This window comes from Sparus aurata, chromosome 1 (genome assembly GCF_900880675.1).
Source record: "Sparus aurata chromosome 1, fSpaAur1.1, whole genome shotgun sequence".
Classification (NCBI taxonomy): domain Eukaryota; kingdom Metazoa; phylum Chordata; class Actinopteri; order Spariformes; family Sparidae; genus Sparus; species Sparus aurata.
In genome coordinates, this window is record NC_044187.1 from 28,402,226 (window position 1) to 28,427,766 (window position 25,541).

At 42.0% G+C, this 25,541-nt stretch overlaps 2 protein-coding genes and 1 long non-coding RNA gene across 4 annotated transcripts; all 3 read right to left on the minus strand.

Annotated features, from left to right (window-relative positions):
* Positions 1-1,929: 1,929 nt before the first annotated feature.
* LOC115597049 (uncharacterized) lies at positions 1,930-4,628 on the minus strand. Its single transcript, XR_003987010.1, has 3 exons — positions 4,552-4,628; positions 2,511-2,632; positions 1,930-2,422 (listed from the first exon to the last, which is right to left on the minus strand). It is a non-coding gene; the product is annotated as an uncharacterized LOC115597049 (long non-coding RNA).
* Positions 4,629-4,939: 311 nt separating this feature from the next.
* On the minus strand, positions 4,940-5,860 carry LOC115591290 (huntingtin-like). The gene is made up of 3 exons (XM_030433160.1): positions 5,853-5,860; positions 5,479-5,556; positions 4,940-5,364 (listed from the first exon to the last, which is right to left on the minus strand). Exons 2-3 carry the CDS (start codon positions 5,549-5,551, stop codon positions 4,940-4,942), a joined length of 498 nt encoding a protein of 165 aa, XP_030289020.1. The 5' UTR covers positions 5,552-5,556; positions 5,853-5,860.
* Positions 5,861-10,852: 4,992 nt separating this feature from the next.
* Positions 10,853-22,177, minus strand: LOC115592278 (somatostatin-like receptor F_48D10.1). Of its 2 annotated transcripts, none has more exons than XM_030434882.1 (5): positions 20,568-22,177; positions 17,850-17,990; positions 17,410-17,682; positions 16,279-16,398; positions 10,853-13,198 (listed from the first exon to the last, which is right to left on the minus strand). In XM_030434882.1, the coding sequence occupies exons 1-5, from the start codon at positions 21,147-21,149 to the stop codon at positions 12,968-12,970; spliced, it is 1,347 nt and encodes a 448-aa protein (XP_030290742.1). In that variant the 5' UTR covers positions 21,150-22,177; the 3' UTR covers positions 10,853-12,967. The 2 variants fall into 2 exon arrangements, with proteins under 2 accessions (XP_030290742.1, XP_030290733.1); XM_030434873.1 differs by having other exon boundaries at positions 16,252-16,398.
* Positions 22,178-25,541: the final 3,364 nt, after the last annotated feature.

Here is a 25,541-nt window from a genome sequence, read left to right on the forward strand (position 1 = left end):
CCAATATTTATTTAAGCCCAATATTTATATACTTTGATGTGTAAATTATTCATACTTACCAAAGGTTTGGAATCCAGCAGATTGCCTGAGACAGACAGATTTGCAGTGGCTGTGCTGTAATCCTTTTACTTCAAAGTTACGTTCCATTAAAACTTCTTGTTACTAACAGTTCTGCACGCAGCATCATGCCGCACCAGAGGCATTTCAGGAGAGAAGCATCATCCCTGCCTGATGTTGACTTGCTCAGTTTGTGTTTATTTCGTCATTTCTCCTCAATTTTTGCAAGGTATCTTGTTACAGTTGCAGCTCTTACAGTTGCCAGGATCATTTGAATAGTCAGCCATGACTTTGGAAATAAATCTTTGCTGGCAGTTCCCCCGAGGTAAACACCAAACTACTCTCTCCAACTCCCTGACTCACATTTCCACCATCGCTTTCTCGCAACAACTCGCCTCCTTTCAAGATTCCAGAGCGACACTCGTGCTTCTGGTTAAAAAAACGCTATTATTCACCCATGCAGGAATCGCTTCTTGTGGAGATGGCACAAAACACTTGTTGTCCAACATTTATAAAAATAACCTCAGCCAGCGAGTAGCAAAATGAATGGATGTAGCTTTGTCACTTGCCCCAAAGGCTCACGCTACAGCCAGGCGGACGTGCCCACTGAGACGATCTAATGAATCGATTCCAAAAGCTCAAAACGTCACTCATAGTCCTACAGAGAGAGAAACAAAGGCATTGGACTGATAGAACGTGGTGTCAGAGAGAGTCATAGCCCTCACTTAACACAACATGTCTTATTTGAGCTGAAAGGTTACAGTTGATGTGATGAGTAGGATTCATCAATTAGCACTAAAAATACTCATTCACACGTAAATGTGATTACAGGTGGTTTGCTGGGTGGGTTGGGAATCTCGCATGTAATTGATGTTGGCAACAGAAGAATTGCCTCCAAAATAACATGTCTCAAGTGTTAATTGTGTTGACAATTAGCAGCAGGAGGTTTTAATTAGACATTATTATTATTATTATTATGTATTGCAGCATGGAGGGAACACAATGACACAACTCACTGTTTACACTTGCTGTCACTCTCTCAAGTACTGTTCACTGCATTGTTTTAAATGTATTTACCTATTCATTTTACAAATTTGAACAGTCACAGATATGCATAGAGGGTTGTGTCCATCCCGGACACAGACCCTGAATCACTCATACTTACCAACCTCAGCCTGCGAGTACCAAAGACAAGCACTTATAGTTGACCTTACTTTATCTACAGAAACTGTCAGAAACAGACAGAAAAGCCATTTTTAGGAGCAAACTGTCTGTACACTGAATGTTGCCTGTGAGCGTTATAGTCCTACGCATTGCAAGCCTGTTATTACCTGTGTGGTCAGCACTCTGTTACCATAGTTTTAACAGATGTCAATCAAACCCGAAAACACAAAAGCACTTCATCCCAGCACTCCTGAGTGCACTGCCAGCAAATAAACACTATGTAGACACAGGCCTTAGACACCAAAGCATGCTGTGGCTCAGGGGTTGAGCCAGTGTCATGTTGTCGGAAGGTTGCTGGTTCGATTCCCCTGGTCTGCATCGGCAAGACACTGAATCCCAAACTGCTCCTGATGTAAAGGGGCATTGTGGTGAAATTGTTTTCAAGCTTCAGGCATTGACTTCAATCTCTGAATTGATGCGACGTGTTCTTAAATTTAAAATAAACTTGTGAGCCGTCAGATATTACATCACCTGTATGTTGTTGATGCTCCTGTTGTTAGAAACAGTGTTTACTCTCTGTTGTGACTTTAAATGCACAATTTTAAGGGTGACAGAAAATGGTAAACAATTTTTTTTTCTCAAAGATATTTTTATTGAGTTTTTACACATATATAAAGTACAAGTATAAAATGTGCACAGGGAGTTTATAAAGTGCACAGTCAACACGTAGGTCGAGAGAGGTGATCCTGTTCCTCCACAGAAGGGAGAAAAACAAAACACAGAAAAAGAGCGCAAAACAAGAAATCTTAGCTATTTCCAAAAAAAACATTTTTCACTCTTGAAGTTTCATGAGAATTGTGTTCAGACCAAAATAGAGAATTTTAAATTTGCTTTATACATCAATTGTGGCATCTATGAGCTACAACATGAGGTCATAAACCTAGCATAAAAGTGCACCATTTTAGGTGTGGGGACTAATAAAGTCAAAATGGTAGCTCTGGGGTAAGTTGAGCCATTTGGCCAGGGGTAAGTTGAGCCACCCAGCAGAGGTGGGAGATGGATGGATCGAAGGAGGGATGGGGATAGATGGAACGAGAGGAAGATAGAGGGAGGAGTTTAATGAAGATGGAGAAGAGAGGATAGATAGAGGAAGGAAGGAAGGAGTAGGGATACGGCTCCACTTACCCCGCTCCTATGCATCCTGAAATGTATGCAGATATATGAGTTAGCAACAAAACAATGTTTGCCATGATGTAGTGATCCTAAATATGAAAAATGGCTCATCTTACCCCAGTCTCCCCTAAGGTTTGGAAAACTCCCCTCCAGTATTTCTCAAGTCTAGGACATGTCCAAAACATGTGGATAAGTGAAGCCTCCTCTCTCTTACAGTTGTTGCAACAGGGATCCACATCTGGGCAAAAGCGAGATAATTTGGTTTTGGATATTTGGGTCCTGTGTACTACTTGGAATTGCAACAAGCAGTGACGGGCACAAAGAGAAGTTGAGTTAATTAATTCAAAAATGGAATCCCACATTTCCTCTGACAAAGATTGATTCAGATCTTGCTCCCATGCAATTAAATGTTGTCGAGTGGGGCCTGTCTTATGCCTAGCAGTTTATTCTAGATAATAGAGATCAAGCCCCATGCGCGATGGCTGTAAATTCAGAGGTGCATCAGCATCACATCAGGTGTCTGAGGGAAGCTTGGTATCTGACAGCAAATAAAGTGTCTTATTTGCAGATACCTGAAAAAGTGAGACTTTGGGGGATTGAACTTTTCAGTTAGTTGCTCAAATGATACAAAACCATCTATGAAAAGATCCCTGAAACGCTCTATACCCAGTCTCTGCCATTACTGGAATGTCGGGTCCAGTAAATAAGGTTGAAATAGATGATTGGCAGAAATGGGACTTGATAGCCAAAAATCAGAGAGGCCAAAGCGTCTCCTGAACTGAGCCCACCCCCTCAACGTGTGCCAGACGACTGGATTATCTATGGGTTTATTTGGTGGGAGAGGAAGTTTAGATCCAAGAAGTGCTGAAACTGAAAAGTTTTTAGCAGAACCCAACTCCAATGCCACCTATGAAGGGCAGTCAGATCGATTGTGAAAATATGACCAAAACTTAACGGATGTCGGCTGCCCAATAATAAAAACGAAAATTAGGCAGTGCCATACCTCCCCCTCCCCTAGGCCTTTGGAGATGGACCTTATTTAGCCGAGGGTGCTTTCCTTTCCATATATAGGATGATATAACAGAATATTATGTATCAAAATGATTTAGGAATGAAGGTAGGTACTGATTGGAAGACATACAGAAATTTAGGAAGAATATTCATTTCGATGGAATTAATTCAGCCGAACAAGGACGTAGACAGGGGCGACCACTGTGTCAGGTACCGTCTTGTGTGGTTTAGCAAAGTAAGAAAGTTTTCTTTGAAAAGGCACTTGTGCTTTTCGTAACTGTAATACCAAGGTAAGTGAATTTGTTTTCCACAATCCTAAAGGGGAGTTGGAGTAGTCTGATGCTGGCATCCTCTCACTGACAGGGAAAAGTTCAGATTTGTCCAAATTATTTTGTGTCCTGAGAACTGGCTAAAATAGTTCAGTAGAGACAACATGGCGGGTAGAGAGATATCTGGATGTGAGATGAAACTTAATTCGTCTGCGTATAGAGCCACCTTATGCTGTACTCCATTCCTCCATATACCAGATATATTCTCACAACTGTGGATCGCTATCGCCAATGGCCCTATGGCCAAGTGAAATAATAGTCAGATATGACGGAAGGTAAGTTGTTTTTCAGTCTTCAGGCCAAAACTTTAGCCAGAATTTTAACAACATTTAATAGAGAGATTGGCCTATATGAAGAACACTCCATCGGATCCTTGTCTTTCTTTGCAATAAGGATTATACATGCTTCATAGAATGATGTCAGAAGCTTACTCTGCTTGAAATAGTCAGACAGCACTATGCTTAGCTGTGACCAAAGTAGTGAGGAAAATGTCTTAAAGAATTCTGCGGGAAACCCGTCAGGTCCCAGGTGTCAGGTATTGGTTTAAGGGAAATACTCAGGATGAAGGAGGTGGACCCAAACGCAGTTAAACAGGAGGCAAGATCAGGGAACAAAAAAAAAACTTTATTTAAAGCCGAGTACCAAAAACCCAAAAGCAGACAAAATGGGGACGAAAGAACAAAGTAGCAACTGAACAGCAAAACAACAAAGTGCAAAGGAAAAAAGGGCAAAGTAGCAACAAAAAACCAGCAGGACAAAGTACAAAGAAAGAGGCAAAGTTCAAATCAAACATGGAAAACTCAAAACCAAAACATACCATAAAGGGACTTGAAACAGGCAGGAACATGAGCCGGGGCAGACGTGGACAAGAGGCATGGACAGAGGCAAACAGAATACATACAATGACCAGACAGGGAGTGAAGGAAACACACAGACTAAATACACAGACATTGATTAACCAACGAGGAACAGGTGAGGACAGAGGAGGGAGGAGGCCAGGTGTGGTAACGAAGGGGAGGAGCACAGAGGAGACAACCAAGAGGGAACAAGGCTGACAGACAGAGGGAGACAGAGGGCAGACCACAGGAGAACTTAAAGGACACATGAGGGCATGGAAAAACAACATAAAAGACACAGCAAGACACGATACAAAGACATGGAATTCACATACAAGAAAGCACAAGACACAAAATCATGATAACTGATCATAACACAAGGAACATGAATCTACAGTCATAACAGTACCCCCCCCCCCCCCCCCCCCCCCCCTCCGTGGTTGTCTGGGAGGAGTCACTCGGTGGAAACGATCGATCATTAGTGCTGAGCAGAGTCCCGCCTTCTCCTAAGGGCCCTCCCTCCGGTGTGGCGTTCTCAGGCGTGGTGTAGTCAGCCGTTTCTGGAGTAATGTTGGCCCCTCCACTGGAGCTCCGACTCAGCATTTCCTCCTCGTTGTCATTGGGTGACTCAGGAGTGTCTGATGCAGATGTCCCGCCTCCACCACCGCCCTGTTCTGAGGAGGCGCTGAGGTCCACAGAGTCGCCGGGTTGCAGGGTGTGCTGGGAGGAACGGGGCTGCTCGGTGATGATATCCACCTGGGCTGCAGTGGAGCCATCCGCACCAACCACAGACGCTGATGAAAAGCAGACTCTTTTTTACTGCTGAATCAGGTTTTCGCCATGTAGTTTTAAGTATCATCGCAAATCTGCCACACATTACAATCTGCCTTCTGGTGAGTGCATCTCACCTGTGAAAGCACCAGTAGTGACATCTGTCCTTTCAGCATCATCCTCTAAACCATCTTCCTCCCCAGAAAGCATTTTACCTGGAAACAACAGTTTCTTGTCAACAACCATCAGCACCAACACTAACTCAAGAGGGGGAAAGAGACTTAAACCTGGGTGGTGCAAATTCAACTCTAACTGAGTGCATAAAAGACAACAGACTCTTTTCTTTAATATGTATATTAAATACTAAATACTGTGCATTCTTAATGATATATTATACATTTAGAAGATAATCAATCACCAAGAGTGACTCAGTCAGAGGTAAATTTGCCCAAACCCTGACAACATCAGTAAGAGGGTAGAGGTGAGCAGAGGAGATAAATAGACAAGTCACCTCTCTGTTTCCTGGAGGTCGGCGGCGAAGATGAAGCCGAAGGCGAACTGGAGGCCGGCAGCGAAGGCGTAGGCTGGGACCCACTGGAGACCGGACCACTGGCTGGGAAACCCTCCTGATCTTCCAGCAAACAAAGTTTAACGATCTATCCACTGAAAGTGCAGAATGATAAATACAAGTGATATCAAAACTCCAGGAACATAAAGGACATAATTAACCAAAAATGAGCTGCACATGGCTTGTGTAGGTTAATATGCCAGTACTGGCATAAGAAAAGCCACCCCTTACCCACCCACCCCACAACAAGACAGCTGCCGAAGAACATAGCAGCAAGCTCTTCAAAACACTCATTATTTACCCCCCAAACAAAATCTTCCTGTCACTTACACCCAAAATCTTCGGCTCCTTATTTTAGTGTTAGAATGCACTCAACACTCCTAGGACCACATTTCAACTATTCTAGGAGTACAAACATAAGAAAAAAAACCACTCCTTTTAAAATCTTGTATTTACCGTTAACACTAAGTCATATAGAATAAAAACGAAATATGCTGCGTCATATAGAATAAAAACGAAATATGCTGCTTCAAAAGATTAGCATAGACTCTGGCGGGCTTTCCTCTCACTTGCACGTAGCAGTTCACTGAGTTAAAGTCTGGGGGGTATACTCACATACATGCAGCCAAGGTGAGTGTGATACTAATAGTTAAGTAAGCTGCTCTATACCAGCTGTGGTCTGATCTCCAAAACCAGTGTCCAGAGTAAAGGATAGCATGTTAGCGGTTGTAAACAGTCAGGCATAGCCATCAAGCAGTTGTTTACGGTTGAAGAGATGGAGGAGGAGGGCCATCGATGTATTTCTGCGCCTCATCGGTTGAGCGTAGCCACCTCTTGTCTCCGTCGGGAAGAGTGATGCGGAGCCATGTGGGATACAGAAGAGATGGTTTGAGCCCTCAGTTGTAAAGATCCGTACTCTCTGTACTCGGCTCGCTGGCTCAAAACTTCGGGGCTATAGTCTGTGACAACTCAAACTTGCTGGCCGTGGAACTCTAGCTTCCCTCTATGGCGGGCCTCGCAGATCAGGAAATCCTTGACCTGGTAGCAGTGCAGACGGAGAATGACTGGGCGTGGTCTCTGTCCGGGGGCCGGTTTTACTGTTAGCGAACGATGGGCTCTGTCAATCTTGGGTGAAGATGGGAGCTTCTCTTTTCCAAAAACCTTGCACAGCAAATCGGAGAAAAAAGCTGTAGGTCGCCCACCTTCATTATACTCCACTAGTCCCAGGATGCAAATGTTTTGTCTTCTGCTGTGACCCTTTAAGTTGATGACTTTAGCTGTTAGCTTGGAGTTGCTTTCCTGTGGGCTAGAGCAGACATTTTCTAGCCCACTGACACGCTGGCTCAGGTCCTCCGTGGCGAGCTCGAGACCCAAGAAGGTGCTGGCCATGCTCGTCAACTGTGGAGCGGACCTGGTCGAATTTGTTTTCCAGCTGGTTGAAAGAGGTTTTAAAATTTGCATAATATGGAGTGAATGACTGAAAAAAAGCAGAGTAGGTAGGAGCTCTTGCGCGTTGCGTCTACTCCATGTGGCAGCTGACTGGAAGTTCTATGGTAAACTTTTTTTAAACCACTTTTCCTAAGACATGTGTAAGGTAATTGGTAATGAAAGCCTATAGGGATTAAAAATGTCTGACTTTAGTGCCCACAGTGCTATGAATGTAAGCAAAAGTAATTTAAAGGATGCTATCTCTGTCCCACAGATACGGGGCGTCAAGATTGATGCATTTCCTGCTTTCTATATAATCTAATCATTCTCCCCCCAGCTGCCTTCATTTCCTCCTCTATAGGATCATGTTAATGGGGTCTTCAGCTGTTGTCATTGTGATTATTTTCATCATGAGTCAAGTGACAGAGTAAACAGTCAGTCAGCCTGTAAGTCTCTGCACACATATACTGAGTGACAGTCAAACCCAAGGTGATTAACATCAAGTCTTCAACGGTGGAGGGAGCATTTTGCAGAGATCACATAACGAGCCTTGATGGCCACTTGACTGACATGTTTTTTACTCCAATCACAGTCTTACCAAAAGAGAAACGACAGCATTGGACTGATGGCTGGTTGAAAGGATGAAACAGTGTGTTAGAGAGACTTACAGGTCTTAAAGTGCTTGAGCTGAAAGGTTACAGTTGATGTGATAAGTAGGATTCATCAATTAGTACTAATACTGATTCATATGTAAATGTGATTACAGGTGGTTTGCTCTGGGTTTGTGTGGGTGGGAATCGAACATGTAATTGAAGTCGGTAACATAAGAATAGCCTGTAAAACATCGTCTCTCAAGTGTTAATTGTGTTGATAATTAGCAGTTGAAGCTTTTAATTAGACATGTTTTTTTTATGACACAGATGAGATATTTAAGTTGCTGTCACTCTTAAATACACAATTACTCTTCCCTTCATTTATTTATTTGTTCAGCTATTAGTTCATTTTACAAATTCATAAAATGGGAAATGGCCAAAAGGTCAAAACTTAAGCGGATTTAACTTAGACCAAAGATCAAAATGATGGTTCAGAAGGTAAATTGACATTATTTTCTCAAATAGAAATGTTTATAAGCCCAACCAGACGAACAACTGTTGGAATACAAGTGATGTCGAACAAGAGTGACAAACTATAACCAAAATTATGACTAAACAAATGCTCTCTACTTCATTTTAACTCTTAACATCGCCAGTGACTTTTTCACACCTGAGTGCACACAAAGCACACTGAAACAAATGCAAAGCACTTTGACACAATTTCATTCTATACACCCTTCACAGATGCAGTGTCTCCCTGGAATGTCCTGAAACGTTTCTTCCATGGGGTCACATGTGAATGGAAGCAGGGATCGATATATTCAGGAAAGTCTTTCACATCAATTACCAAGCTCAACAGCTGTGGAGATCTTCCACTGGCACATTCGGCCAAAGGTCAAGTTGCACTGATTTGCTCTGATAGATTGTGTGCTAGCTGTTCAATGACCATTCTGATTGGTTGTGTGCTAGGTGTTCAATGACCATTCTGAGTACTGTATTGTATTTCACAAACTTCTTCTCAGGTCAAACGAATACTGAGCCAATACTGTGTACACTTTGTTTTTCTAATCTGATAATCTATGGTGTGCACTCTGTTCCATCATTTCCTGTTTTCATGTTTTAGAGTACTGGTACGAGACTGGCGCCATTCGATGTTAAGGAGACTTATGGCATCTCGCAGAAGCGCAGAACGCACATGCTACTGTGTAGTTGGCAGTAGTTGGTATGTTTCAATGCAACTTTTCTGCTAAACGGGTCAGACGAGAGGCAACGAAGTGGTCAGATAAAGGCGGTTGGCCGTTGGTTTGAGTCTGGGCGATGTGTGGGCCCTTTAATGACTCTGAAACTCGGAGCTCACGCCGCTTGTCCTTAATGACTCTGTTATGTCACACCCACACAGGGTTTTAAAGCCTCTCCAGTTAGTTAGAACTGAAGAAGCCTCTTGGATGAGAAGTGAAACATCTTCAAGAAACTGAAACAAGTCCAGTTGCCTACGATACAGCACCTAGATTTACCATGACCTGGATGACTGAGAGCCTCCATCAACATCCTGCCACAATTGTTTTGATATGCCGAGTCATACTGAGTCACGCCAAGATAGAAAGGGACCTCTTTGCAAAGGCACTTATCCTGAGACATTTCGCTCATCTGCTCGATGTTGCTCAATATAAACTGCAGGTTTAAGAAAGGTTCATAAAACAAGATGTTGCCTGCGACTCATCTATTTTCTCAGTCCTCTCACAGCTGTGAGTTTGAGAAAATGAAGTATATCCAAATAAATAATCAAAAGTACACATATGCATGCACAAGTGCATATCTGTGACATCAGTCTTGGGGGACTAGATAATATAAATTATTTCATGCAACAATGTATAATTTAGGACGTTATGCTATTAACTGTGTGTACATTTGCCTGTGGTGGTGTGTGAGAGGCTAAAAAAGTAATGACGGAGACTCAAACTGACATCCAGTCTGTGGTCGTTACAAAGATGGGCTCACTTCAAAGACCTCTCTGGGAAAGTAGAAACACACCGACAGAGTCAGAAAACAACACAGTACGAGATTTCTGCAAATCCTTTTATTCTCTGAAGGAAATCGTAGATTAATAAACTAGAGATGATTGTTCAGCATAAACTCCTTAAGGTCTGGCTCTGCTCCAGCCTTTCTCCGCAAGAGCTGCCTGGCTTTGCCGAAATTACAGACTGTGCATTTCCCAAATGAAAACCGCCAACCTTCAAATCTTTCTATAATCTTCAATATTCATGATTAATTAAGTAACAAAAATATCCCTCAGTAATATTCATTTTAACACAAATAGTCACGTGTGTTTTTGTTTTTGATCAGAATAAACTGATAAATCCTCATTTGTGTATAACAAAAAAAAAACATAATTAAAAAAAAGATGGCAAAATCTCTTAATTAAAATAACAAAATTAACTGTTCCAAATATGGCATAAAACATGGTGTTCATGTAGGATCCTATCAGTGAAACTGAAGGAGGAAATACATTTTCAGGACCTTTACACACAGCTGGAGATGTGTTTGCTTTCGGTTTAATTGAGTGTGGAGTGTTTGTGCCTCTAACTTTAACCACTGTGTGTAATTTGACTGGTTGCTATGCATATACATCACCTCACATAGTGAGACATGATAGTCTTGTTGTTGTACATTTTACTCGCAAATCAATTTATAAGTTCCTAGGTATTACTATAGGGAAAATAACCAGTTTATAAAGTAATTTAAAAGCAGCTCCATCTTTACCAGCTGTGGTTACAATGTGCGAGTCTCTGGCTGATGCTGTCCATCTCACAGCCTGATGAAAAGTGCAGGCTGCTTGTTCTTCTATAATTTCTATAGTTTGACAGTGACAGAGCGAAGATGTAAGTGTGTGTTTGTGTGCAGACAGCAAGATGAAATGTCTGGTTTAGGATCAAACCAGTTTATTCCAAAGAGCCCAACAGCACTGAAGCATCTGAACAACAATAAATATTCTGGAAAAAAATATATACAACACAGACGCTGTATTTGCATGTAAAAGCCTTCATTATAAACAGCCTTGATTTTTTTTTTCTTTTTTTCCTTGCAGGGACAGTTTCCATTAGTCTCCCTGTCATCGCCTCCTCTCAAAATATTCACCTGATCGGCTTCATGTTTCTCTTTACACGGATGAATAGTGACTGAGAAAGCCAAACTACTCGCTGATATTTCCTTAAATCGATCCCACCCAAATATGTGCTACCACAACTCCTTAAAGTGAAAGTTATTTGATTCTGATCCACCTTCATTTAATTACCTTGAACACAATAACTGAAAACAGGTACTGTTTACAGAGGCAATAACAGAGCAATACTGTAGACATCCTAACAAAATAATACATGAGCATATTTTGTGCTTGTACAATGGCCACTGACGCTACTAACAGCAAACGAGAGGCTTTGTCCTTATTGTAATTTTCTAAAGGGTAACTACACCAATTTTACACACTGAAGTGTGCCTACAGGTCTTGGGGAGCACTACTGCAGTACTACATTACCTACTGGGTAATGTACGCAGCAGGTTTCATCATTGCACTCCTATAGACACTCTATCAGATTATAGGCTGCTACCATCGGAGCCGCAAAAGGCTTTATGCTAATTTTCACAAATGCAGGCGTTCTCCCTCAGACCTGTAATAACACTTTAAGTGTACAATTGGTGGGATTACCATTTGAGGTTTTTTTTGCAGTTAAATTCATTCTTGTCTGTTTCACCACTTAAACAGGCGTTGCACAAGCAGAGACATTGCAGCCATGGTTACCTGTGTTGATCAATGTGATTGGTACAATGCGTCAGAGGCGTCAATCAATTAATCAGTACACGAGGCACTGAGCAAAACACGGTCACACAATAAAAACATATCACAATAACATTATAGCAACAATAAACCTCGGCTTTACCAGCATGACAGCTTCTGCAGAGAGAAAACATGTGCATACATACACATGAGCAGCCACAAATGTACATGCACACACGCACACATATGCATACACACACACACACACACACACACACACACATGCCACGGCACAAACTCACAAATCAAGAGGCAGTTACACAAAGACATCTGAGGTTTGTTGTTCAATGCTGGCTACATGTTCAAAGAAAGACACTGAGCAGGCGAGTCACAGTCCCTGTGACTGAGAAGCTGACGAGCGGTGAGCAAGCCATTCTCTGAAAATACAAACAGTATACAAAAAGTATCACCGCAGACTTTTTACACAAAGCTGTACGGATATCATATTCATTCATCACAATTTACCCATCGTCATTAGGTAAAGAAGCAGCTTAAAACAGAGAAATGTAATTTTACGATAACACCGAAAAGATTGATGCTGTATCAGTGCACACAATTAGCTGAGCTGTTTAATAAAGCTGTAGTAGGCAAGATTTTTATCTGAAAATAACCCCTTTTTTCTCAGCCTAAATCACAGTGTGGTTGCAAAAAAGAACCCTGTAATGCCGCAGGAGTATCCGCAGGCAATCTTCTCCACTGGCTCTATTTGTGTTCTCAATGGAATTTTTTGCTTCTGAAAGGTAAATACATTCTTGCACGTGGTGTTACAGATTAACAGGAAATGAGAGAAGGAGGGTGTAGTGTGTCTGTGACCATTTCGAGCCTTGATGATTGCAGAGAGCGGCTGCAGAGGCACTTATGTCAGATGGCACGTCGGATCGACAAAAAATGGTAAAGAGATGGATGACTCATACAGTTCAGTCGTACATACACACCAAGACATGTAAAATATACATGAGGCTCTGTCACTGATATGAGGCATGGATACAATGCATGAGTGTTCATGTGTGCGTCAAAGGACAGTCTAATAGATGGATTTTTACATTGTATCTGCAGAAAAAACATCACTATTGGCCACTTTGATGAGCGGATCCATCTCTCCAACAACTGTCTTTATAGTCTCATACCCTGTTTTTCCTCCTCTTTTCAGAAGAAAAGCTTCGACTTTCACCTCCTAAATCAGCCCGACGTTCATCGTCAATTTGCTACTGTTCCTGAGGAGCTATGGTTGCACAGGTGGAGGGCTTAGTCAACACAGTGATGGAGGGCAGTTCAGCTGTGGCTACCATGGAAGTTAGCATTGAGGCTGCTGTGGAGGTTATTGTGGCCGGGGTGGGTTCCATTCCAGGGCAAGTGGAGGGAGGTGGAAAAGTAGGGCTGGAGCGGTGCAGGTCTGCTGTGTGAGAGGTTGGTGAGGCTGGAGTCTGAGGAGAGATCTTCAAAGAGAGGATGAAGAGAGGCAGAGTCACGTAGGGACATAAAGAAATAGAAAAGGCAGCAAAAACATTGGGATGATAAAAAAGAGGAGAAGGGGTGGACAGACCTTTGCCTCACAGTTACCTGGATGAGTCGTCTCTATGTTTAAAGCAGACTGAAAATATTTGCTACCAAGCTGAATAATAACAAGAATATTATAAGCTACTTATGTATTAATTACCTTGAACTTGACGCAGCCTTTAGTGCATTGTTCCTTTTTAACCCCCTGCCATTCAACAACAAAACTGTACTGATTTGGATTCATGCCTGCGCATTATCACAACCTTTCAGTATTCAGGAGCAAACTAAATCTCTAGTCACTACCTCAGTGCTGTAGTATAGAGCAAGGTTCATCTCTCTATAAAAGCAAGGAATCTCTGTCTGTCTGTCTGTCTGTCTGTCTGTGTGTGTGTGTGTGTGTGTGTGTGTGTGTGTGTGTGTTTATCAAATATCTCTGTGGATCAGGATCAGACTGACCTGAGACTTACAACATGGCTGCTGTGTGTTTCAAGGGTGTGCAACTTCGCATTTGTTTGGACTGCAATGACACCGTTAATAAATTATTTCATAAATGCTTTACAAATTCCGGACGCACCGGCACGTCCAAAACCGGACTTGGGGTAAATAATGTCCGCCACGCTTTTTCGTGAACATTGCCGTCACGTTTACTTTGTGTCTGGTGCAGGAAGAAACGGTAAAAACAGGCTTTTGTCACGAGAGTGTCCAAGCAGCAAGTTTGGTTGTTGAGGAACAGGAAGTTGTGGGAGGGACAGAGGCGGTGATGCAGACAGCGACAGAGAGAGCGAGTTTTGAGAGTTGAGAGATTTGTGATATATAACGTGTTTGGAGTGTATAGTTAGTTTGTTGTGTGGTGTGTTTAATGTGTAGTGTAGTCATTTTTTGTGTTGTGAGTCAGAACAAGGAGGAGATGGCTGAATGTGGAACAGGTAGGAATGAGCTGAGGAGCCTGAGGCATTGCCTGCATTAAAATGTAAATAGTTACATATAACTTTGTAAATTTCAAAAACTAATGCAAAAATTTAGCAAACAACAATTTATATTTGCATTATAACTAATGCAATTGGTTCATTAAACTGTTTGTGATTTTCACAGTAAAAAATAACTTTTTGCTACTCTGATTTTATGTTATTTTGTGATTTTAGGTCCATAGTGTTAATATAATATGTCAAAATAAAAAAAATAACGGTACAGTCACATATGTGAGGTTGTGCTGAAAATAATGAAACCAAACAAGACAAGGTAAATAGTTCTTAAGGGGAAATAATATAATGGTATAATCAAAAGTTATATCCCTGACGTCCCACCTTCAAACACAACCTCATTTTGCCATCCATGAAAAAGCTACTAAACCTCCCACTTTTCTATAGGAATACATGCTTCCTACGGGCAATGCACTAGTACATTTAATTTGGGATTCCGCTAAAGAAAAGCTCCTGTCTCTTTATGGCACCCCTCTCAGAAAAGCCCAGTCTGCTCTGGTTGGTCAACTCTCACGGGTCTGAGCAGGAAGCCACCCGCGGGGATTTTTCATCAGCTCAGCCGGCGTTTTTTTCTACCACAGCCGCGCTGGGGTGCGGCTAAGAGAGGTAACGGTATTGCTGTGACATCACAGCGCTACAGATGTCCTGACAGCTCATTTGAAGGCAGAGTTTGATTGAGCACTTTGATACTTTGATCACAATCTTTTTTACAGCACCTCATCCTGAAAAATAACCAAAAAAGGTCTGAAAAACTCAATTTCTACAAAGCGGGACCTTGAGAGATTCGAATAAAAGCCCACTCAGCCCACTGATAGAATTTATGGTTAGCCTTTTTTTGTGCAGTAGCTGTTCCATTTATTTACATTTACTAATAACTTTTCTATATATGTGGCATCTGTGGCTCGGGGGAAGAGTTGGCATCTTGTTATCGGAAGGTCGCTGGTTCGATTCCCCTGGTCTGCATGTGAAAGTGTCCATGGCAAGATACTGATGTGCTCCTGATGCGCTGGTCGGCACCATCAGCATTTATTGTAAGCCGCTTTGGACAAAAGTCTGCTAAAGGCCCTCAAATCTAAAACCTATATAGGAGTGTTCATTGTTAGTGACTGAGTACACCATTGCCGCGCTTGTTTTAACCGGCCTCACGCTCAGAAGGAGTTAAAGCCCCACCCACTCACAGGAGGCTCTTTCTCAAACAGAGACTGAAGAAAAATCTTACGACATGTGAGCAAACAAACAGACACATAGGTTTGCTCTGCTAATGTATTTCTCACCGCATGCTCGGTCACACTGAGTGACAAACAGATATGACTCGAAGTTCTCCTCTGAGAATAACGAGAAATCTGTTAAACGAGCACTCAACCTACAGTCTGCTGTGACTTGTGGAGGAAGCAGTACTTTTGTTAACCTTGATACGGTTGAAGGAGCTCTGGCAGAGTCTCATCAGAGCCACTCTGTCAGGCTAATGCACCTCGCTGCTCTTGTTCCAGTTATCTAATTGGACACTTAAGAGGCCCCACGAGTCAAAGCTATCTCCTTTCATGTCGGCCCAACACACACACACGGACGAAAACTAATCTTGCAATCTTTTACTCGCGCCTTCGGAATTTTCTGTCATCATTGCCTCTACAGCTGCATTAATTTACCATATATCTTTGATTAGCTGCTCTCTCTCTCTCTCTCTCTCACATACACACACACACACACCTGCCTGTTGATTGAATCGGAAGTGTCCTAATGAGGAGAACTGTGGAAACTTATGCATCAGACTGACTGCTGATGCAGAGAGCTGCAGTGTCTCTGTGTGTGTCTGTATGTGAGTGCATGACATTCTTCCGCTTGCCGTGAAACAAAATCATTTAAATCTGTGCTGCACTAATTATTGGTTTTATTTTTAAATTTCATCATCACATCTCTCCAAGTCTGTCCTTTCTACTCAATTAAACTCCCATTTACCCTCCCACCCCGAAATTAATCTTTTGCCTACACACACTAACGCACACAGAGACTACCTGGCTGCTCTGGGGGTCGTGGTAAACCTGGTTACGAGGCGACAGCAGGATGCAGTCGTGTGCCGTGGTTTTCTCAGTCCGTGGAGCGCTGGGGTCGCCATCATCCACGCCGCTGGCCTTGCACCTCATACTCCTCACACACAGCACCTGCAGGGCCACGAAAACAAGTACCCGTAACCAAAGTGTGTCAGAAATCTCCAGGGCCAACAGCAGCCATCGTGTTGATTGTTCATTGACCGTGAGCACAAAATAGGATACAAGCATTTGACAGCCAGGCTAGAAAACAGGAGAGGCAAGAATCAATATCCATTTCATAGATCCTGTGGCCTTTTGATTGCCCTAGGCTATTGATTTAATCCTCTCCCGTTCACGGCTTTTGTTCCATTCTTAATATGTTCTTATTTCACCATTTCAAAAATGTATCCATCTTTATTTGGCACACTAATAAAAACTGTTGGAACAGCCTCTGGACCCCTGTGTTTAAATACACACCTTACTTATTCAAGCTGTGAGAGGAGTTTAACCTTTTGGAGAAAATTAAATGTTTATTTTCCTGCACCAACACTGACCGCACATCTAGCTTGATTATTTTTTGTGCATCTTTACTCAACACCCCCCATGAAATGCCAGAATGAAATCTACTTTTTACACACGCCGTGAGTCAAATTGCAATCCGCTGCTCCTGACTGGGGGCCTGGCTGACAGAAGAAGCGTGCACATGTGTGTCTGACGTCGAGATTCAATTCAAATAGTGTATCCTTGTTCCAATATAGTCTAAAGAAGGAAGAGAGTGTTTGAGACAAGTGGAGTTTGCAGAATCAGTCACTGCACACAGCACATAATAATCCCTCATAGAACCGCAACTTCAGTTTGTTTAAGGACTGGAGTGAAATAATTTGCTAATCTGCATTCGTTTTCTATTTTTTTTATTTTATATATTTTTTTTTTTGCCACTGCACAGAACTAGGCTATTTATCTCCTCCTGCTTTAAGTTGTTAAGCTAAGCTAAGCTAAAGTGCTGCTGCAGGCTGTGGCTTCATAACGGACCGAAAGTCATTAAGACGGTATAGATCTTCTCGTCTCAAAAAAAACAAAATAAGACGTTGAATGTTTCCTTAAGCTTCACACAGTTTTAAACCAAGGGTATGTTCACCCTACTTTTCTGAAGCTCTGTTTCAAGTTGTCCGACAGGAAGCCATAGAGCACCGGGTTGGCGCAGGAGTTGGCGTAGGACAGGATGACAGCGAAGAAGTAGATGCCGGCAGTGGCGCTGGACTCTGGGATGATGACCACCAGATTGACCATGTTGATGATGAAGAAAGGCAGCCAGCAGAGCACAAACACCACCACAATCACCACCACCATCCGCGTCACCTTGCGCTCCGAACGCCGGCGCTTTGTGAAGCCCGCCCGCGCCCCCGAGGACTTCACCTGCGGGGGAGAACACCACAGACATTTTCATCATGAGAGTGTGGAGCGACCAAAATGAAGGGGAGGATGCTGATGAGGGGGGTGATCGTTATGTCGATGCAGATTACAGTATGAATTTACACGAGCCTTTTTAATCAGCGTCGTACACGCACATACAGTGTACACACCTTGATAACGATGAGCAGGTAGCAGAGGCAAATGATGAGCAGCGGTCCAAAGAAGCCGACTGTGGCGGTGTAGAGGATGAAGGCTGTCGACCACACGTTCTGTGGCTCCGGCCAGATCATGTTGCAGGAGTTAAACGTGTCCTACAGGGGGAAATTATATAACCTGAGATACATTTAAATATTCATTATCTGCTAAAACATAGGTGGGGAACAAGACTTTGAGGCCCATAGCAAGTGTCAGAATACAAAGCTTTAAATTATGCAGAAAAGGGATGTTTGGAGGACTGCAAATGACATTATTTGCTTCTGTAAGTTTTTCTGCTACTAACAAGGCCTTCCTTTGTCCCGTTATTGTCAAACCAGTGGCCTTCAGCAGTACGTCACCAACATGTATGAAAGCAGCTTCGTCACTGATTACATTCTTCTCCTCCCTTTTCTTCTTCAAGCTTTTGTGTTTTCTTGCTGTTGCAGAACTTCCTGCAACACTTTCCTTTCCATACAATAGCTCCTGCATGCGTTCTAAACTGCAGTGCGTCTGGGTTGTTTTTCCAGCTCAGCTCTATTTTCTGCTTTCCAGCAGCTCCTGAGGGAAATATATTGGCCTTCAGCTGCACCGCCGTGTTCAGCAGAGAGTCATTAACCGCAGACAGTTTGCCATTTGGTGCTGGACCTGTTGGTAAAGAGGTGGGCGCATCTTCTGTTACAGCTTCCTCACTGTAAAAGTTGTCAGCAGGCTGTAGCGAGCAAACGGTAGCGTGCCAAGCTGTAAAACAACATGTTAGAAGACACTTAAATGTTCAGTAGAGCTGAGGAACTATTGCACACATTTCACACTGTCATAATTTATTTAAGTGGTAATATAAAAAAAAAATGTTTTAAAGTAGCTTAGAGCGCTCCAATAAAATTAAGTGTTACAAACAGACACATTCTGTATATGTGCTTCGTCAGGTGGTCCCAGCAGTCGGCTGCCAGGTTGTTTCTCACATCTGTTTGCTATTTGGCAGGTGTCCGTGGAACACAAATGTCAGTGTCGTTGAATGCACTAACAAGGAAATGTAAAAACTCAAGTCACTTAGTCTCAGTGGGTTTGTTAAAGTGCAATGACATGAACAGCAAACAGTGCTGAAAGGAGCAAATGTATTGTTTATCGTTAGAAAAAAGTATGTCATCTCTGCCACTGGGGGTTCTCTCAGTCAAAACAACGTCAAACAAAATAGATGGTTTGATGATGTTGTGTTGTAGTGTCCGATCATGTTGTTTTGATGTGTCGAAGTCACCTTTGCCTACTTCCCTCCTCACTCTCTGAAGCATCATCTGGCAGTCACCTAGTTATGATGACAGGTGGCCCTCACTTTGAATACAATCATGGATTTGTCTGGGTTCAAACATCGTTGGAAACATCTTGGATAATGTTTAAATAAAATCTTTGATTTAAAGATGATGATAGAAAAAATCTTATAAACCAGAGCTTACTTATTGGCTTTGACATAAATATTACTCAGTTCTTTAGTGAACTAAAACATATTGTAGAGCCTTGATACCTTGAAATGCTATTCATTTAATCCTCTCTCGTTTACACCTTGTGTTCCACTCATCGTACATTCTTATATCACCTTTAATGTCCAGAAAAAATCATCCATCTTTATTTTGCACTCTAATAAACGTTTGGAACAGCCCCTGGACCCCTGTTTTTAAACACACACCTTACTTATTTAAGTTGTAAGAGGAGTTTAACCTTTTCGAGAATATTAAAATTAAATTTTCCTGCACTAAAAACTGACCGCACAGTCTGCTTGGGTTTCGTTTTTATTAAGTCACCCAAGCAAAGTGGTGAAAAATGATCCTAATACTGTGCTGCTGTCTAACCCAAAACCCATCTCTTTTAACTTCAGTGCACCTTATCAGATGTTTTATTTTTTTTATTATTTTTTTTTGCTTCTTTACTCACCACCACTCGTGAAATGTCAGAATGAAACCTACGTTTTACACTTCGCCCTGAGTCAAATGCAATCGGCTGCTCCTACATGGAGCCTGGCTAACATGTGAGTCTGACGTGGAGATTCAATTTAAATAACTTACCCTTGTTCCAATTCACTTCAAGATGCAAAAAGAGTGTTTAAATTTTCAGGATCAGCAGTCACTGCGCATGGCACATTACAGGCACATGATCCCTCATAGAAAGGAGTGGAGATAGAAGATTTGCTAATCTGCATCAATCTGTGGCTCTTTAAATAATTTTAAAAAATTAAAGTGCAATATGTAAGAATTTTCACTGAAAACACTCAAAAAAGAACAAGATTATCAACAGAGAGTATATATGTAACAGTTTTGTCGTTATGACATCTCTGTACTGTCCACTGCAACGTGTACTCTACTCTCTTGGTCCGTCCTGGTCCAAAGCCCCTGGACCAGCGGTGTAAACAGCAACATTTCCCCAGTGCTCCAAACTTCGAGTCAGGCCTGCTAGCTGCACGGCTACTTGAGCTAAATAGTTAACAGCAGTAGCCGTTAGCAGTTACTCTAGTGATTTGCTGCCCCCTGTTTGTTTAAATATTAATTTTACAGCTGGCCAATTCTTACATGTTGCACCTTTAACGTTAACTTAGTGCCTGGGGGGGGTTCTCTCTTCTTCTTTTTGTTTCAAATCAGAGGCAGCTATTAAGCCACTTGCAGCTACTCAGCACTTAAAGGGTGTGGACCAAGGCCTGAGGTTTATACCTGAACATCAGAGAAGATGACCACAGGCAGGACCACCACAAAGGACACGGCCCACACGGCTGCGCTCACCACCTTGGCCACGCGGGGATGCCTCCACTTGGTGCTGCGTATTGGATGAACCACGGCCAGGTACCGATCGATGGACATGACCGTCAAGCAGAAAATAGACGTGAACTGATTCATCGAGTCCGCCGTCATGACCACACGGCACAGGAAGGAGCCAAACGGCCAATAGGAGAGCACGTTCTGTGTGGTGAGGAAAGGGAGCCCGATGATGTAGAGCTCATCGGCCACAGCCAGGTTCAGGATGTAGATGTTGGTGACTGTCTTCATTTTGGCATAGCGCAGCACCACGTAAATTGCCAGAGTGTTTCCGGTCAGACCCACCATGAAGACCGTGAGGGAGATGACTGCTGTCATCAAGGTGCTGCTGCCCTGAAAGGGGATGCTTTGAGTGGACAGGTTGGAGGACAGGTTGAAGAGGCAGGGGTAGGAGAGGATGAAGGGTGAGGGAGTGTCCTCAAAGGAGGAGTTGAGGTCGGATGAGAGGGAAAGCGAGCGGGTCTGGTCCAGGGCATCCATTGTGGGAAACAGTGTGGTGCCACGGAGTCCAGATGCAGATCCGTACAAGGTATCCAATAAAAACGACGAGAGAGCGCTTTGAGCTACAGTCCAGTATCTTCTCTCAGATGTACGTGCCAAAGCGGGTGAGAGTGATTCATAGCATGCCAGTGTGCGCTCTGGACACACAGACGGGAGAACAGAGACAGCGCCACAAGAAGTCGTGTCTGTAATTACGCACGAGAAGCCGCTGCAGTTAATGAAAAACCACAGTATTACAGTCGTTGTTGTCTCTCCAACGTTTTTTATAACACTGATTATGGCTGTCTCGCTCTATCTGACTCGGAAAATACAGGATTCACCCGCTGTGCCGTGCGTCAAGCGCGAGTATAGCCGGGAACAGTGCCACGACTTTTACGCACGGCAGCCACACGCTTTAAAACAATGCCCGTGTTAAGAGTATAGGCGAAACTGAATATTCAGATCATGCCTGCGCTGGTGGTATCTAAAAGCTATGCTCAGCGACTCGATCCCACCGCAGAGCTACATGTTTTTTTTAATTACGCACACGCCACATTTATGATTAATTCACGGATCAAGACAAGAACGTGGAGAGGAAAACGCAAGAAATTAAAGCAGAGAAAAATGGCTCTGTCGGATCAAATTGAAACAAGTACATTCCCCCGAACAAATCTCCTCATTTCCAATTTAGTCCGGTGGTCTTCCAACACCGACGCATAGCTTGAGTCCGATCCGAGCTCCCGACCGCCCGCTGTCCGTGGTGATGAGCAGAATGTGTCGGCAGCAGCTCCGCGCATCTCCTTTCCCCCCCGCGCAACTTTCTCCCCACACAGCTCCGCTTTTTTCTTTGACACGATTTGTTAAGAGAGGGAGAGAGAGGGGGGGAGAGATGGAGAGAGAATGAATGGGTCTTTGATCATGTGTGAGTTCAGTGAAAGAGAGCTGCCGCCCGTCAGAGTGTCATTGTCAGAGAAGAGGAGCAGCCAGTTGGGCGTCTCTGGCCAAGTGTGTCTGTCTCTGCTTCAGCACCAGCGGTGGAATGTAACGAAATGTAATTACTCAACTAACTGCACATAGGATTGTATACATTTCCTTTACATGAGTAGGCTATCTCCGTTCTGTGCGGCTATATTCTTCAGGTCCACTACATTTTAGAGGGGGATGATTATGTAGCAGTTAATGATGAATAGGGCAAAGGGAACAGATTTGGAGATGCTATATTAATTTATCAGTAGGTAATGATTACTTCATTAATATCTGTGAATCCACATTCTAAACACTTTTTTCATCACGTGTTCCTGGTTAATTATATATCAGCCACTGAGTGCCACTAGTGAGGACTAATTGACTACTAAATACTGATTTATTACTTAGGCATTGTGTACTAAAGTGAAACACAATATAAAGCAGTTACCAAGTAGCTTGTTAGCTGTTCATTTTGATTACTAGTTACTCTATTTGTGCACCTCCAAGTAAAGTCAAACAATACAGAGTAGTTAACAAACAGTCCCGTCAGTTACTAGTTACTTAATAAGTTACTCTTTTTGTGCAGCTAAAAGTAAAGTGGAGCATGAGTCTACTGAGAACTTACTTGTTATTTGCTTATCACTTAATCATTAGTTCCTTTTCGTTCATCTTCAAGTGAGGTGAATCAAGATGGAGTTGTTACCAAGTGGACCTGTTGATTACAAGTAACTTAATCTATGATTAATGTTTTTGTGTACTTTCAAGTTCAGTGAAAGATTATACTTAAAAGTGACTTAAAGGTGATTCGTTAATTATTTATTACTTAATCATTAGTTACATTTTTCGTGCACCTCCAAGGCAAGGCAAGTTTATTTGTATAGCACAATTCAGACACAAGGCAACTCAAAGTGCTTTACAGGCACACACAAATTACATTAAAAGACATAACATTTTCATTTAAAAGACATTAAAAATTGCATTAAAAAAAAATGTAAAAATAGCATTTTAAAAAATTAAAAATAGCATTCCAAGTAAAGTGAATCAGTACAGAATAGTTACCAAACAGACCTGTTAATTACTAATAACTTAATAAGTTACTCTTTTGTGCACCTTCAACTGCTCCGTACTGTGTTTCACTTTACTCAGTGGTTTAGGATTAATTAATTAATAATTAATGAGCGTCACCTAGGTTATCAGAAACGACTGCACAATGACTCAGTCATACAGCGTCTCCCAGTCTGCTCTCTAGTAACTCATCACTATCTTGAACATAGTCCTTGGATCATACTTATTCAGGGATTATTCATGAATGATTCGCTTAATATGAAGTCATCCCTGATTCAGTCCTCACTCACTCTTTAGTACATTCCTAAGTACATTATGCTGGTGATATCTAAAAACTTTAGCTTAAGTAACATTAATGGAGTATCTTAATACTGTTGAGGTATTACTACTTTGAATAAAAAATTTCAGTATATGTGATTTATTCATTTTCAGAAATCAAGAATGTGAACTTTGTGGTCTAATATATCACCAAAAGTATGCCTGAATCATTGCTTCTGCCAAAGTGGCTGTAGTTTAGACCGAAAGCTTTATCTTATCTTTCAGCCACTGAAAGATAAGATAAAGAACCCTTCAAACAGACTAATGTGTCTCTGTCACTGGAATGTGAGTTTGTTGTAGGTCCAAATGTGAAATAAGTGTGAGAGGTAATGCACAGCCTGATTTGCAGGGCTTATTTGAAACATCTTTTCTCTCCTTCTCCACACACACAGATGAAGCCTTCTAACATTATGGATGGAAGATGGGTGTTGTGCTGAAATCCAATGATCTTCGTTCATTTGACTACAAGCATCATCAAAGAGCCTCACTCACCTGGACACATGTGTTTGGCAGAAGAAGAGAGAGAGAGCTTTTTAGAAGAGAGGACGCTTCAAGAGTCAAGAGCTCCAGTTCTGTGGTCAAGGTTTGTTAAGGAGAATAAGTGTTCACACACCTTATGTAGGCTACAGTAGGGAAAATAAACTCATTATTTATGTGTTTATACAGAATCAATCAGACCTGGTTTGTGGCTTGGGTAAATTAAAAGCATGCACATACAGTATGTGTTTATTCAAGTACATGTGGGGGGTGTGGTGAGGGGGTGATGAAGTCCCCTGAGTATTTTCTGCAGACATCAAACAACATGCTTCAGTTGAGGAAAAAAAAAATCCATATTTGTTGTCAGATGGGAATAAAGCAGCGCTTCAGGTCTGTTTGCGTGTGTGTGTGTGTGTTCAGGTCTAGCTATACTTGCCAGGACCAACTGACAGGAAGTCTCTTCTTTTAATAACTTTTTTGTCCATGGCTGTTTGTCAAAGTTGACTTTGCTGTTGGCGGTTAGGATTCAAATCAGCATTTAACATCATTGTCGTGGTGGGCTACATGCTAAATGTCTAAATGCTAAATGAAACCTCCAACTGCTTGCAACCTTAAAGGTGCTCTTTAGAATTTTCTTGTAAACAAATAAAAGATTGTGTGTACATTCAGTGATAAAGGTACAAGCTTGAAAAACCAAGGGTCAAAACACAGCAACGTTGGGTTTTCCAGTATGTTATGTTTTCTTAAATGTTCTTGAGTTCTGTGAAACATTGTTGTTTTGTCCCAACAATTTTGTTTTCTAAAACGTTGTTGTTTTGTCCCAACAATTTGGTTTTCTAAAATGTTGTTGTGTTTTCAACAATTTGATTTTCTAAAATTTTGTTGTGTTATGTGAAATTTCCTTGTGTTTTGACCCTCAGGGCCACCGTACAATACAACTGAAAACAAGATCACTGCTCTTTAGCGGTATATATATATATAGTCAGGTTTGTTCAGGCATGAACAATGTATGCATGCATGTATGTATGTATGTATATATATATATATGTGTGTGTGTGTATGTGTATGTGTATGTATATATGTATATATATATATATATATATATATATATATATATATATATATATATATATAACTTGATGGCCCCCTGTAGCTGCTTCCATTTCCAAGCCAAACCCAAAGCTGCTTTTGTACAATACTGATCAGGTTAGACATTACTATGTATAGAGTTGATATACATTTCACATTTCAATCAATTCACTCTTCATTTGGTTTTCATACTGACCTTCTCACCTGCACATCTTCGTGTACAGTCTGTGTGTGACCCCTGCTCACCTGGGATTGATCAGTGTATCTTTCAAAGCAACACTTATACCTGCAGTGTGTACTTGAATGCATGGAGTCGTCTACAGAGACAATATCCAGACATGAATATATCATAGGGTATGTACTGCAGTGGTTTTACAAATTAATTTTGATTTAAGGATTCATATTAAAAAGCACTTGGTCAGCAGTGAACCTTAGCGTGAATCTCAGTGATTTTAAAAATAACACAACACATAAGAT

Excerpts from the sequence above, each read along its gene's own strand:
- LOC115591290 (XM_030433160.1), bottom strand. The coding sequence starts at position 5,551 with ATGCTTTCTGGGGAGGAAGATGGTTTAGAGGATGATGCTGAAAGGACA. Across the intron at positions 5,365-5,478 it reads CACTACTGGTGCTTTCACAG|CGTCTGTGGTTGGTGCGGAT; the intron begins GTGAGATGCACT and ends GCTTTTCATCAG.
- LOC115592278 (XM_030434873.1), bottom strand. The coding sequence starts at position 21,149 with ATGGATGCCCTGGACCAGACCCGCTCGCTTTCCCTCTCATCCGACCTC. Across the intron at positions 17,683-17,849 it reads ACCTGCTCATCGTTATCAAG|GTGAAGTCCTCGGGGGCGCG; the intron begins GTGTGTACACTG and ends TCTCCCCCGCAG. Across the intron at positions 16,399-17,409 it reads TGAAACAGAGCTTCAGAAAA|GTGCTGTGTGTGAGGAGTAT; the intron begins GTAGGGTGAACA and ends GTGGCCCTGCAG.